This window comes from Colobus angolensis, unplaced genomic scaffold (genome assembly GCF_000951035.1).
Source record: "Colobus angolensis palliatus isolate OR3802 unplaced genomic scaffold, Cang.pa_1.0 Scaffold190, whole genome shotgun sequence".
In the NCBI taxonomy this organism is placed as follows: domain Eukaryota; kingdom Metazoa; phylum Chordata; class Mammalia; order Primates; family Cercopithecidae; genus Colobus; species Colobus angolensis.
This window is the reverse complement of record NW_012115044.1, coordinates 939468-954396: the sequence shown is the minus strand read 5'-3', so window position 1 is coordinate 954396 and position 14929 is coordinate 939468. Positions and strand designations below refer to the sequence as shown.

Sequence of the window (14929 nt, the reverse complement as noted above, 5' to 3'; positions counted from 1 at the left end):
TTTTCCTTAAAGAAAGCACTTTATTTTCCATTTAAACAACTTGGTCACAGGACATTATTTTACATAAATGGCAGTAATTTGTAAAATTTCCATGTAAAAGGCCTTGTGTCTGAGTCTGAGGTGATAAGAGGATATGAATACAAGTATATAAAAACAGTGCAAAATGTTCAGCCCACAGCCTCCGGAGTTGGCTTCAGAAATCCCCCTTAATGTTGCTAGACCAGTTACATTAAATATTAAATGTAACATCAGGTAAATATTCCTGGGTTTCCTTTAGTCTCACATCCAACCCAGATATGCAATAAAATGAAAAGCTCAAAATCCCTAACAACTCAAACCATCCAATCACCCGGACTATTAGGATCACAATGAGTTGAGATTGCAGGCTCTATCATGTGCCATCTTGTCAGTGACCCATCTTAAGAAATACAGAATTTTAGTTGCATCAATAACTAGAATAGACTAGCTCTGCTTTTAAAGCTTTGCCTTTTAATTATAAATTTCTAGAAGTTCACTTTCAAGGTGCCATCAGGAAGGCTAGGCCACTAATAAGTCACAAGCCCAACCTGGACATCGTGCAGCCTCTAAGACATTTGTCTCCACTAACTGTTGAGTCTTTAACCTGCTGCTGATCCTACAGTGAAACGCTTAGTGCCAGCTGAAGCGTGGATGCTTGTCTATCAGCAACATAATTAAGTGTAGCTGATACTGCAAGAAATTTATATTAGTCACCGCAAACATCCACAGGAACATACTGAATTGTACTCGGTAGTGAGTTTAGCATGGCTTTCCTGCTCCCCTGCATCACCTTCGCAGTGTTTAATACAAAAAGGGTGCACATGTCAAGCTGCCACTGACAAAACCAGATTCCAAACAGGTGCCTCAGGAAAAGTCTCTTACTATCCATTGCTTGCTTAAGAAACCTCTACTTTTCAAAATGCAAGGTACCAGAATATGGCTACAATGAAGTTAGGGCATATAAACTTACCTAGGTTAAAAAGACCCTTAAATCTCACAAAACTTTAATTTTTAAACATCCTGGCTAAAACTGTGCTTCTAGATGTTGTATTTTTGCTTATACTAGTTTTAGCTTTATAATAAAAAGCTAATGTCCTACTCAAAGGAAATACGTGTCTATTAAGCAGATGGTCAGTAGTATGTAGAACCTTACTGGCACTGTGTTTTCTGGCAGTGGAAGATTCTAGTACAGAAAATTGTCTTTTGCTAAAAATATTAGAAGTACCAAGGACTACTGCATAAGAGAAAGTTTGTAGCAATTTTTTGCTAGGCAGATGGTACACTTGAAGACAACATTTACTTCATTCACCAAGGAAAACACTACTTAGAGAGCAAAGATTTACAATATCCTAAACACAAACACGTGTGTGGCTGAGGTGAAATAAGCAGCACGTTGTCCCAGAAACACACTTAAGGCTTCACATTAGCAGCATCAGGGTAACCTATCAAAGAGGCGTTGTTAATGGTCAGTTCATTTCAAGAACGCTCAGCTGGAACCATAAAAGTACTCTGTGGGTATCATAAGAAACATTAAATATTGAAGGATTTTCCTCTTTCATGCAATCGTGATCCTTAACTCTTTCTCCCTTGAATCTTTCAAATAGGTGTATTCTTCTCCCCCCAGGAACAGTCCACAGTGGTGTGATGATAATCTAAGTGGCCAGATGATAGTAGGTAATTTATTCAACTCCACATCCAGTATGTTCATTAACAGAGACTGAGGACGTGAGATGAGAGAAGAGGGCCTGCTTGCTTCAAATCATGTTCGAGGAGCTCGCTCCTCTGCCCAAGAGACTGCTGATTTATAGGTTCACAGGACAATCCTCCACTGCCACCACCACCAAATGCTTCCCTGGGATTGATTCATTCAGAGGCCTTGTCCTTTCAAAGATTCCATAGTAAACTCACCTGGCCTCTGGAGAGAACCAAGGCCTATAATGAAACCCCTCAAATAGTTCCAGATCATAAAAGGCTCCAAAGTCCTATCAAACAAAGATGTCACAGAGCCTACAGAACACTGCTCATGGATTAGCCCCTTGTTTGCTGCTCCTTTCAGTACAGACGCCTGGGAAGGCTTTTCCTCAAAAAAATTACTGGTCTTTTGACAGGTTTAAGCATTCTGTAAACTGTCCATCATGGGTTCTCAAGGAACTTAAAACAAGTATCTTCGTGCCAATAAACCTGAATAATAAACAGAGAGTCCCTTCCTATCCATGGGAAGGAAGCTGAATTGGCTCATCCAAGTAACCCTATTAGAGGTAAGTTGTTAAAAAAAATGGTAATCATTCCTAATTCTCCAAATGACTTTGGTCTCTTTGTACTACTCATCTTCATCACATCACGTTTAGATTGTTGGGATCAATTTGGCAAGAAGCTAAAGTTACTGACTATACTAACGTTTCTATGAATTTGTATGATCAACTGCTAGATAATCAGAGTTGGCTCTACAGCTGACATTCAAAAGCACAACTACCAATTTCTGCCCACATATGCTATCCTTGACATTATTACTATCTCTCTCATCTAAAACCTGTACAGAAAGAAATTTGTTATATCCAACTTTAATTCTAGGTGAATATTCAGCTCTGGGCCAGGGAGAAGGCATCACTGTACAAACCTCAGAGTCTGCTCACATCCCCAGGCACAGAGCCTATCATTCGTTAAACAAACCATCTCTGGGGAAAATGACGACAGCCTGAATAAGAATATGGTGACCATCTTAAGGACAGCTCCGATTAATGGCAACAGTAGGGATGGTGCTGGCTGCGGAGGGTGGAAGTGCAGGAAGTAGCAATATTTCCTCTCAACAAATATAAATCTCTTGCTTAAAGCAGCATGCGCAGAATGACTGAAAACGCTGGCAGTATTTTCCCTATATTAAGCTATAAGCCAAGGCAAATTTAAGGAGTCATGAATTATCTTTGGGATTGCAAAACAGTACATGTACAAAACCAACATTTCAAAAGGGTATTTTCCTCATCTGAAATCCTCTCATCTTAATTCTGTAGCAGAATAATCCATTGTACATAAATATTTAATCTTTTATACATTTTCGCTTTTAAGATATGATTAAAGAAACAGCTTGTTACTGTGGGAAGAGCCAGGGAAGAATGGTAATCCATTAATAGTGGAAACCACATATACCCTGTGTCTTCTCTCCTAGTGAGATACTGTTATTTAGGGAGGGGTAATTGAGAATTAATGTGCAAGTTAAGTGGGAAGATGTCACTCAACTCCTCAAAGTTCATACCAGAATAATGTGAATGCCAGAAGGCTGATTTTCACAATTGAGTGCTATAACTGACAGCATTTGAAATACATGAAGAAAATACTCGAGCCCTTGATGTTACTCAGCCTTCCTACCAGAAAAGAGAGTAAAGCGTCCCCACAGGGGTGTCTGTTCTCCTCTTCCAGCCGCAGTCACAAGTGTGCTAGCACCTTACCCGGTGAAACATGGGAAGAGGAAAAACACATGGATGCCTATTGGAGTTATTTATAAGAAACCCAAGCAGAATATATAAAAAATAAATAGAAGAACTCATCACCTAAACTCATGGCCACTGTACATTACACTAGCAATAATTATCTTTATAACTGTTGTCAACTGTCTTTTCAAGATCAGACAACTTAGCGTCAAATCCATCTGGTCATCTTCTCTGTTTGAGTAGTTCACATCTAATACTTAAGAAGGAGAAATTCTCACAACTTTACAACACGGTATATGCTGAAAACTGATTACCCTAATCATATTGGCTTCAATAATCTAACCTACAAACATTTTTCTTCTGTCACAATATTCTCCTAATACTTTGTATTTCCATGGTGCTTGAGTTGTTTTTTAGTGCTTTCCACATCCATCGTCCCTCACATGACCCTCATGACGGCCTGTGAGGTAGCCAGGGCAGGCATCAGTACCCCACTTTGCAGATGACCCTGAGACTTGGGACAGTGACTCAACTAGGGGTCACATGGCTATTAAGAATCGAAAGAGGAACCAGAAACTATCCTAATCCAAAACTCTTTCCCCCATACTAATGGATGGGAATTGCTTCTATCAATTTGTGCATTAGCAATCCGCATCCTTCTCAAGTTCAGGCAATTGAGTCAATTAAAAAGGTGACTAGAAAGGAATGGCTCTACTTTTCTGCTTCAGTATAAAAGTCTCTTAAGTTGTGGCATCAGAAAAATTAACTTCTTCCCACTCCAGTCTCTAAACCTGAGCATGGCCCTATAATGCCTTTAAGAAACTGGGGATAAAAATGGACACTGAAGTGTAAAATGGAAGGGAGACGGAAGGAGGAGCCATCATCCCTCAGAGAGCCACACAGAAGGCACTTCAGACAATGTCCTCAGCAGGGTGGTGGAATGCACGTGTGCCCAGGGTGGAGAACTGGTGCCAGTTCCGCAGGAAGCCCCTATTGTACTGGCCTGTGTCCACGATGAGCCCGCAGAGGAGCCGGCGCCCAGTCTTCTGTCGGAGGGCCTGCTGCACTTCCCGTTCAGTCACATTGTAGCTGATATTGATCAGCTGGATCAGGAAGATGTAGGCCATGCCTGCTGTGATGATCACAGAGTACCACACGCAGGTGAAGGAGAGAGCCGAGCTGGGAGAGGGGAAAAGGCCGGTCAGGGCTGCTGTTTTTGTCACATTCAGAAAACTCATCATTCTCACATTTTACACATTTTTTTACTTATTACTAAAGACTTTGACATCTTCCCCAACCCTCCAAACTGGAAGATACTCAGAATTCCAATAACCTGCTTAAGCAGGAGAATGTGCATGTTTATTCTATAATTACTGGTGCCTGTTTTCTAGTATATTACACTAGAATAGCAGGGACTGTTCTTTGCATTTTGTACCCTCCACACACCCAGCACACTGCCTAACAGTGTTCAACACTTGTTTGTTAAATAAACAAGTAATTCGTAAATTATATCTAACTCATGAGAAAACAAAGGCACCAAGGGATTGCTAGAAATGTCCTCTAGGAAGCTGCAGGTGGATACCGAGGGACAGTGCTAAAGTTACTAATCTCCATTCTTTCCAGTCCAGTGCTGAGGAATGCAAAAACCACGGTGACTCCCAACACCAGCAGCCCTGTGCTTACTTGGATGTAGGAACACCGACCGTAACATTCCAAATTCACCCTCCTAAAGCCCAACACAATCACACAGGGCAGGGAAGCTCCTCTCAGGCTCACTAATGAGACAGGCTGCCAGTGAGCCTCTGCCATCTGATGATTTTCAAACATTTGCGAATGAAGTTAGTTGGAAATAAGTTCATTCAGAATCTTCATTTGTAAAGCTGAAGGGACCTCAGAGACTATTAAATCCAAGGACCTCACCAAAAAGATGAGGTGCTGTGAATCGTCTGCACAGAGCAGGGTGAGAAGCAATGGCAGGACTGCGTTCCTCGGTTCCCTGGCCTCCCCGCCGAGTGCACAGACACGCTGTGCTTCAGGACAGGCCTCACCTGCAGCGTTAGCGGAGAATCTGACACGCTGGAGATACTCTCCACACAGCGGGGAAGGAAACCTACTCTGACGAGGACCAGTCTATTCTAATAATGCCCACAGGTGTCTGGTTCTAGGATGACAATGGGGATATCTGTCCACAGATTAATAAAAACAAATGCCGCACAGGGATACTTTGTAGAGAAAGCAAGGACTGTTCTGAAAACGAAGAGTGAGAAGAAAGAAAAGGACCAAACCACAGACACCACAGAGCGCTTATGTCAGAGACGATGATGAAGGGAAGAGAATAAACAGCATGGGCAGAGGGGGGGCCCCGGCATTCAGGGAGGGGCGCTGAGGCCGAAGCTGAAGAATCCCAGCTTTTGCCATGGCCTGGAAATCTTCACAATCTATAAAGGGGCCTCAGGAAATACTGACCTACATATCATAGTAATCACCAGTGGTGATTAAAAAAAGAAAGAAAGTAGAACAGGAAAAACCAAGAGAGGTCAGAAAGAAAAGCAAGGTTATAGAGATGCTGAGCACATTTCAAAAGGGTCGGAAGCAGTAAATTAAGACTGGACTAAACAGCATCAGAAAGCAGCGGTAAAGTGAGAAGGCTTCGGATCATTATGACAAAATAGGCACATATGTGCCCTGGGGCTGCTAGTTTGTGTGGATTGTTTTAGTTTCACTGGTGCTACTTTGAGCCTGTGAGTGGTCACTGGACTCTGGAAGTCCCTGATTGGGCCTGGTCCTGTTTGTAGAGAATTAGTTCTTCACTTTCTAAAGGTCAATAATCCTTTTAACAGCACCCTAGAAAAATACACATCACCAATGCACAATTTTGCTGGCAATTTCAGGGATACCCAGCATTCCCATAGCCTGGCCTATGTTTTGGTTGAGAACTCCTAACCAAGTAGTAACAGTCCCTGTCAATGGCAACACCCATTACTTCCCAGAGGGCCTCCGTACTGTGGTATCCACGGCTCACCTGTAATTTGCATAAACTCCAGGACAATAGAAGAGAGCTGTGAAGACACTTCTGTCTCTACAAATGGTGTCCAAGGTCAGTGTGATCCCATACACCGAGGTGAGCAAGAAGATCAAAAGGGCAAGTATAAATGCTTGATGATTTGATTCTCCAACGCAGCTATTTATCCTCAAAACAGCATAGAGAAATAAAAAAGCAAACATTTTTAAGAGTTCTCAATAAAATTTACATGATAAACAAGAAAGCTTTTTTTTTTTTTTGGAGACAGAATCTTGCTCTGCAGCTCAGGCTGCAGTGGCGTGATCTCGGCTCACTGCAACCTCTGCCTCCCGGGTCCCAGTTAAGCAATTCTCCTGCCTCAGCCTCCCAAGTAGCTGGGATTACAGGTATGTGCCACCATGCTCAGACAATTTTTGTATTTTGAATAGAGATGGGGTTTCACCATGTTGGCTAGGCTGGTCTTGAACTCCTGACCTCATGATCCGCCCACCTCAGCCTCCCAAAGTGTTGGGATTATAAGCATGAGCCACCGTGCCCAGCCACGACAAGGTTTTAAATAGGGAAAGTGTAAATTACAGTTATTAAGAAGTTCTCTTATTTTGTGATTTTAGGGAATTAAAAACTTGCACACTGAGGGATGCAGTCTTATATTCACTGCTCTTTGCAAAGTGGAATCATATCATCAGTTTAAGGACAAGACTAAGTAAAAAGCAGCACCTGGCTAACAAATCTTCCTAAATATCAGTATTACCCAGCTATGGGGAGCTAACATTGTCCTCACCATGTTAAGGAAAGGGAGCTAAATAGAATTATGAAAACGTAAAAATGCTAAATCAGAAGTATTACAGATTATGGGAAAATTCATGTTCAGTATATGAAGAGTAAGATAAAGATCCAAAGAGGTAAGAAACACAGGGTGAGGGGAAGAACAACTTGGTAACCTGCAGGCTCTTTGGCAGGTAAAAACAGTTCTGTGTCGTGGCCATTTGTGGGGCAGGATGTACAGCGAGTGCCTTCTACCCACTGCACACCAGGATGCTCTGGTGGGCACAGACCTGCTGTTAGGTGAGCCTTCTGCAAACCAGCATTTGTAAATGGAACACACACACACACGCACACACGAATAATAAGTGATGAAGACATAGAAGGAGAATATCTAAAAATGAAAACACCTGTTTACTTCTAAAGACAAGGACCAGAAAAGAGCTGCCCTGCACTTGAGCCATGCACTTGAGGCCCACATTGATGCCTCTCAGCCTTTTCTGCACCCTCACCCTCTCCTGCATCCACTTCTGAGGAGGAGGTGGTATGCTACAGGACCAGAATCCTAGACATGAAAAGCATAACTCATTGATCACGACTGCCTGAAGAGCAATAAACCTGCAAACATGCTCCTCATAGCATTCATGTCTGAATTAACTATACTCCCTTTAGTTTAGATGTTTTTAGTGAAGCTGCAACATCATCTTTAAACATTGCACTTCATATTTTATAGGGCCTTATGTACCTTCATTTGTTACTGGCCAACTGGGAGGTACAAAGGCCCATTTCTCTGCAAATAATCAAATAGAGAGTTTATCTGGTAGGACCTCGATTCAATAATGTTAAGTGGAAACCATCGGTAGCATCAAAAACGATTATGTATGTACGGCAAGAGGGAAAAAGAGTCACCTAAAAATAGGGGTACACTTTCTTCAGCTTTATGTTTAAAAAGGAATAGCACAGGGAAATATGCTTATACATATGAAGAAACATTCTGATCAATTCTTTTAAAAAAAAAAATCATTCAACTGTAGATATTTCTCTATTAGAAAGAAGATAAATGAGGAGTCGTTCAAAAGAAAATTGAAAACAAAAATCCACAAGTTTTCTGTTATTCTCCTTCAGGAAATGACTGAAGGAACTAAATTTGTGAAACTCGAAAAACTGATGACTAAGTGGGAAGATCACAACAACCCACAAATACCTACAAGGTGTAAAGCTGGGAAGGAGAGAAATTTTGGGATAGCGCAAGGGAAGATCAAATGTAACTAGCGAGTTTTACATGAATTTACACTTTCCAAGTCTCCAAATGTTTCCAACATACCAGACACAGTGATGATCCATTCTCCTCACACAGATGCCACATATCCGGCAGTGCCACGCCCGGGCTGGTCGCACCAGCTGGCACTTGGCACACCAGTCCTCCTTTGCTTTGGTGGGGCTTCCAGCCAGCATCCTGGAAGAGCCCTTGGGGTCATCCTTTGCTGTGCGATTGTTGAGACTGCCCGACGTGTCTGTCCCAGGGAACCCTTTCGTCTTCTCCTGCCCTTTTCGGTTCAGGAACTCCAGCTGGCTGCTGCTTAGAGATCTGTCACTGCTTGCTGGATTGAGGTAGCCTGGATTCCTCTTGGCTCTGTACAAGGCTAAGAGTATCAGAAATAACCCGCAGGTAAGAACAGCTAGCTGAACGGGACCCACACGCCCTCTGGGGACCACTTCCTGCAGGAACACATAGTACATGTAGCCCAGTGAGAACAGTCCAAGGCTCAGGAAAAACAGGGTCTGTTCTTTCCTTCTGTGAGTGAGGTAGTAGTACCACAGTGCCAGCACAGGAAGGGAGGTCAAAACCACCACCCCCAGGAGGAAATGCCAGGAAGCCACATGAAGGAAGACAGGCAGCAGGACAAGCGGAGGGATGATGCTGATGTTCACTTTTTTGGCTCCTCTAAGCCAAGGAATTCGGAGGCGATCAGAAATTGTATCCATGATTCTTTCACAAGTCTCTGGCTGTAAAGATTTACATGTAATCCATCTATGCAGAAAAAGCACAAAGAGGAGGGACTTTATGTGGGTTTGTTGAATTAAAAGCTACAGAACACTGAATGCCAAACAGCGGGATAAACGATTACAGCTACCAAAGACCAAACATTTAACCTCCTTACTAGAAAACTAAGCTTTTGAGATTCACATGTCATTTTTAAAAATAGGAACAAGACGTTTAAAACTTAAGGTTATTTCTCCCCTAAACAAATACATAGGTATAGACACATGCTGCAAGTCATGTTTACATCTTATGACCTGTACAGTCTTAAGAATCTCAAAACAAATCACAATCTAGTTGTGAGGACAACATGGGAATTCAAGAACTATGAGGTAAGTGACAAAGCGGCAATAATCAATGAACTCTTGGGATCAAACATTGTAAGGAGTGCTCAGAGGAGCGTCAATACTTCTGGGTGGAGTAATCAGAGGGGTCTTTGTGGAAAAGGTGAGATCTGTGCTCAACCCTGATGTCTAGCTAGCATGTGTATGAATGGAGAGGGAGGAAGGCAGGCCTTCTAGTGGAAAGCAATGTGTGCAGCACACACCTGGCATGAGCCCAGGCAGCACACTAGTCCTGCAAGGATGGGGTTACATACAGAAGAATGGAGATCAAACTAGTATGAGTCAAATCACTGAACTTGGTGAACGGAGTATTTGTTGACTGTTTTTCACACTTAGGCTATGCTATGTTCTAAATGTTTATGCCCCCAAAATTCATATGCTGAAACCCAATCCCCAGTGCAAGAGTATTCAGAGACGGGGCCTTGAGGAGGGTATTAGGTCATCAGAGCAGAGCCCCGATGAGTGGAATTAATGCCTCCAAAAAAGAGACCCAAAGGAGCCTGTTTGCCCCTTCCACCATGTGAGGACACGGCAAGAAGGTGCCATCTATGAAGCTGGGCAGGACGCCTCACCAGACACTGAACCTGCTGCTGCCTTGACCTTGGACTTCACAGCCTCCAGAGCTGTGAGCAATAAATATCTGTTATTTATAAATGACCCAGCCTGAGTTATTTTGTTATAGCAGTCTGAACAGACTAGGACAGAAATTGGTACTGACAAGTAGGATGTTGCTACAACAGATATCTAAAAATGTGGATGCAGCTGTGGAACCAGGTAATGGGTAGAGGTTAGAAGAGTGTGGAAGTGCATGCTGGGAAAAAATCTAGACTGTCTGAACAAACTAACAAAGGTGATTCTAGCAAGGGCTCAGAAGAGGACAGCTGCAGAGAAAGTCTCAATCTTAGAGAATCCCTAAGAGGTAATGAACAGAAGGCTCTCAGAAATACGGACAGTAAAAGCCATTCTCATATGATCTCAGATGGAAGTGACAAACGTGATTGGAAACTAGAAGAAAGGTGATCCTTGCCACTTATAAAGAGGAAAAGAACTCAGTGGAATTGTGTTTGTGTCCTGCTGTTTGGTAGAAAATAGAACTCAAGAGTGGTAAAACTGAGTACTTGGCAGTAGAAATCTCTAAGCAAAGTGTTCAGGGTGCTGCATGGCTTCTCATAAATGCTTATGGTAAAATGCAAGAAGAGATAATTTTTTTTTTTTAGACAGAGTTTTGCTCTTGTTGCCCAGGCTGGAGTACAATGGCGCGATCTCAGCTCACCACAACCTCCACCTCCCGAGTTCAAGTGATTCTCCTACCTCGCCTCCTGAGTAGCTGGAATTACAGGCAAGAACCATCACGCCTGGCTAATTTTGCATTTTTAGTAGAGACAGGGTTTCTCCATATTGGTCGGGCTGGTCTCGAATTCCTGACCTCAGGTGATCTGCCTGCCTGGGCCTCCCGAAGTGCTGGGACTACAGGCGTGAGTCAATGCGCCCGGCCAAGGAGAGAAATAATTTAAAGACAAAATTCATAATCAAAAGGGGAGTAAAAGATTTGGAAAATTCTCAGCCTGTCTATGCTGTAACAAATGAGAAAGCCTCTTTGGGAGAGAACAGCAAGGATGTGGATGAGATCAGTATGGATTAGCCCCGTGCCAGTCATCAAGACAATGGAAGGACCCTGAAGACATTCGGAGATCCTTGGGGCTGCCGCTCCCACCACAAGCCTCAAGTGCCAGGGCTTTGAGGGCACCCATGGGGCTTCAGGGGGTACTGCCGAGTGCCATCTGAAGCCTCTGCTCCCTACATTCTGGTGCATGCCCCACGGCAGCTCCAGATGTGGCTCCACTGGGCCTAGGTATGCCACAGAGGCCACCCCTTGAAGGGCACATGTGGTAAACCTTGGTGGCATCCCCAGGGTGCCAATGCTGTAGGCATCCAGAGTGCAGGAGCTGTAGAGGCCTGGCTGCCTCCACCTAAATTTCAAAGGATGCCCTGGAGAGCCTCGGGGCCGAGGCAGAGGACTGCCACAGGGGCGGGGCCACCACAGAGAGCCCCCACTAGGGCACTGCCCAGTGGAGCTGTGAGTGTGGTGGGGCCACTACAGAGATACCCCACTGAGGCAATGCCTACTTGGAGCTGTGGGGACAGGGTCACCCCCAAGAGCCCCAACTGATAGAGCCACTAGCATGCAACTCCAGCCTGGGAGAGCTGAAGGCATCTGTAGGCATCTGTAGGCACTCTAACCCGAGAGCTGCAGTGTGGGCTGTGCGCAACAAAGCTGCGGTGGCAGGGACACCCAGAGCCTTAGGGGCCCAACCTCCAGCCCAGTGTGTCCACAAGGCAGGACATCAAGTCCAAGATTATTGTCAAGCCTTATTAAGACTTAACATTGTTTGCCCCACTGGGTCAGGACCTGTCACTAACACTCCTTTCTTCCTGTTGTTCCCCTTTGGAATGGGAATGTCTATTCTATGCATGTCCTACCACTGTATTGTGGAAGCACCTAACTTGTTTCATTTCACAGGCGCACAGGTGGAGGAGAACTTGTCTCAGGATGAACCGGATCTTAAAACTCATCCATATCTGATTTGGATGGTGATATTCAGACCAGACTCTGGACTTTTAGACTTTTGAATTGACACTGGGATGAGCTAAGACTTTTGGGGCTATTGGGATGAAATGAATGTATTTTGCATGTGAGGAGGACATAAATTTTAGGGAGCCAGGAATTATTTGTGTCCCTCCAAAGTTCGTTACGTTGAAACCTCATTCCCAATGCAACAGTAATCAGAGGAGGTGATTAGGTCATGAAGACAGAGCCCTCAGGAATGAGACTAGTGCCCTTATAAAAGAGCCCTGTGAGCTTATTCACCCCTTCTGCCGTGTCAGGACACACCAAGGTGTCATCTATGAGGAAAAGGGCCCTCACCAGACACTGAATCTGCCCATGCCTTGATCTTGCATTTCTGAGCCTCTAGAACTGTGAGCAATAGATGTATATTGTTTACAAATTACCCAGCCTCAGGTATTTTATCATAGCAGCCTGAACAAAGTAAGACAGGCTAGTAAGAAAAGGTAGAGTTTAAGGAAAGGTAACTTTGATTTTAGACAATTTTTAAAGGTAAGACTAGAACTTGGAGGTGAGTGGGAGATAACTAGTTGGGAATCATACAGAGCGGCAGGCACAGTGGAAACACAGAGGAGAGGGGTACAGAGAGAGCAGAGGAGACACCTCAGGGGACAGCCCAGGTCTCCAGGGTTAGGAAGGAGGAAGAGTTAGCAAGGTTAATGGAAGAGCTGCGGTCTTGAGTGATGGTGGTTATGGAAACAGCATCATTTCTCCATTCATTAGTGCAAAGTGCTCTATTTTATCAGTATAGATTTTAGACTAACTCTAAACAATCTATATTCAAAGACATCCATATAAAAGACTACGCAGTACACTGTCAAGTAAGAATTACAAAGGGGTCACTGGGTTTTTAAGAGTCAAGGCTAGTACTACACTGCAGACCCCAAGGAATGCTGTATTAATGTACCAAGCTCTACGTCAGCAAACTGGCACTTGCAATGACATTTTTAACCAGAAATAATTATTAATGGGAAAAGTAAGTTTCCAACATCCCTATTCTTCCCACATTATGACTTCCATGTGACAATAATTTTAAAATATATAATTACTCAGAAAATGGATTAAAACCAGGTTATTCACTGTCCGACACCAAATTTTTTCAGTGACGTTAAAAATTCTCTTTTTGGATAGTAATTTCAATCACTTGGAAAATAAAAGCCAAATACAGTACGATCAATCAAGTGTTGCTGGTCACACTGAAAACTGTGAATCCAGGGGAGATACATGCCTTCTGGCTGGAGTTCCTCCCCAGAAACAAGGGGCAAGACCAGTACTAACAGCAGGAAAATGATCTTTCAACCCACAAGGCCCTCTGTGGTCAGGTGCCACCCAGTCCCAAGTAGTCAGTCTCTAAATGCTGAGACCTCTGAGAAGGCAGGAACTTTCTGGAACTTATGTGTTCATTTTAAACTTACAGATTCTGCTGGCTTGCATTTTACTTTATACTAACTTGCCTACTATCCCTTTAAACTGCCTGTTCTCTCCCCCATCTCTCTTTAAACGAAAAATAATATCCTATAAAACAGCAGACAGACAGCTGTGCCCTACTGCGTAATCCATCTTTATAAAATCCTCACACTTGACATAGAAGCCAACTCTCATTTTAGATGCTTGGAAATAGAACCAAGAGCAAATTCTAGCATTCCGGGTGGCTAGGCTGAAAGTACACATGGCAGTTCTCAGAAGGGTGATGGGGCCAGCGTCAAGAAATGCTGTTCTTACCGATCACACCCTTCATCCAGATCTTGACAATCACACAAACAAGCAGCCACGTGGTTCTTTTCCCCATTCCGATCTATGTACTCGCAGCAGCACAGGGGCTCCAATTCAGGTTCTTCGGTTTTCTTTTTCTTCACAGGTTTCATACTGCCCTTCTGTGTCCTGATTTGCACCTGTCACCATGAGGCGTAAGAAGCCCTCAGAAGGTAAAGGTGGAAAGAACACAACTTACATCTCGTAAACAGGTCCACGCCTCTCTTTCTGTTTAACCTCCAACGCCTGAGCAATCAAAAATGAGAGAGGGGGAGGGGGTCCCGTTTTCATCAGGCTTTTATGGCTCCGCCTGGCCACACAGGGGGCTCCAGGGTTCTTGGAGCTCCGAGCTGCCTTCACCGCCCCTTCCCAGCCTGGGCAGGCGCCGTCTGGGCACCAGCCGTTCCTATGGCGACAGCCGACCACGCGTCCGGGACAGCCGGGGCGCGGGCGGTTGCGCTCACCTGCGGGTGCAGGCTGGGAGGGCCAAGCGGTCTCCGCTCCAAACCTGGGCGCTGGTGGAAACTCAGCCTCGGGGGTGTAGGGAAAGGCGAAGCATAAGCCCGCTGGCACCGGCTAACACTCTCGGCGGCTGAGGCCGGCGACCCCGCTCCGGGAATGCCACCAGACTCCCTGGCAGTGCTCGGGGGTCGCCGTCCAGCTCAACTGGTAGGGCCCCTTGCGAGGTACGCCTCTCCTGCCCCCGCCAATACGGAGGACGTGGGCGGGCCTCACACGCCACCCCGCCAGGAAAATGACCTTGGAAGGGAAGTTACCTGCCCTCTGGCCGGAGGTGCAACTGCAGCCAAAGAGGCGGAGGGGAAATGGGTCGGCTTCCCCGGAGGCACAGACGCGTCTCCCGATCTCGGCTACGCGGAGCCCCGGGCGTGACGGCAGGAGACTCCGGGACCCGGGCTCAGCTCGGCCGCTCCCTCGCCG

At 44.7% G+C, this 14929-nt stretch overlaps 1 protein-coding gene across 3 annotated transcripts; it reads right to left on the bottom strand.

Annotated features, from left to right (window-relative positions):
* ZDHHC23 (zinc finger, DHHC-type containing 23) lies at positions 1-14929 on the bottom strand. Of its 3 annotated transcripts, XM_011940593.1 has the most exons (7): positions 14771-14923; positions 14190-14236; positions 13961-14104; positions 8552-9259; positions 6466-6633; positions 4447-4622; positions 1-2267 (listed from the first exon to the last, which is right to left on the bottom strand). In XM_011940593.1, exons 3-7 carry the CDS (start codon positions 14101-14103, stop codon positions 2254-2256), a joined length of 1209 nt encoding a protein of 402 aa, XP_011795983.1. In that variant the 5' UTR covers position 14104; positions 14190-14236; positions 14771-14923; the 3' UTR covers positions 1-2253. The 3 variants fall into 3 exon arrangements, with proteins under 3 accessions (XP_011795983.1, XP_011795982.1, XP_011795980.1); XM_011940592.1 differs by lacking the exon at positions 14190-14236 and having other exon boundaries at positions 13961-14130; positions 14767-14929; XM_011940590.1 differs by lacking the exons at positions 1-2267; positions 14771-14923 and adding an exon at positions 14613-14698 and having other exon boundaries at positions 4313-4622; positions 13961-14572.

Coding starts and splice junctions, on each gene's coding strand:
- ZDHHC23 (XM_011940590.1), bottom strand. CDS start 14,103: ATGAAACCTGTGAAGAAAAAGAAAACCGAAGAACCTGAATTGGAGCCC. Junction 9,260..13,960: donor CTGGATGAAGGGTGTGATCG/GTAAGAACAGCA, acceptor TTTTCTGCATAG/ATGGATTACATGTAAATCTT. Junction 4,623..6,465: donor GGAGTTTATGCAAATTACAG/GTGAGCCGTGGA, acceptor CCCCTCTCCCAG/CTCGGCTCTCTCCTTCACCT.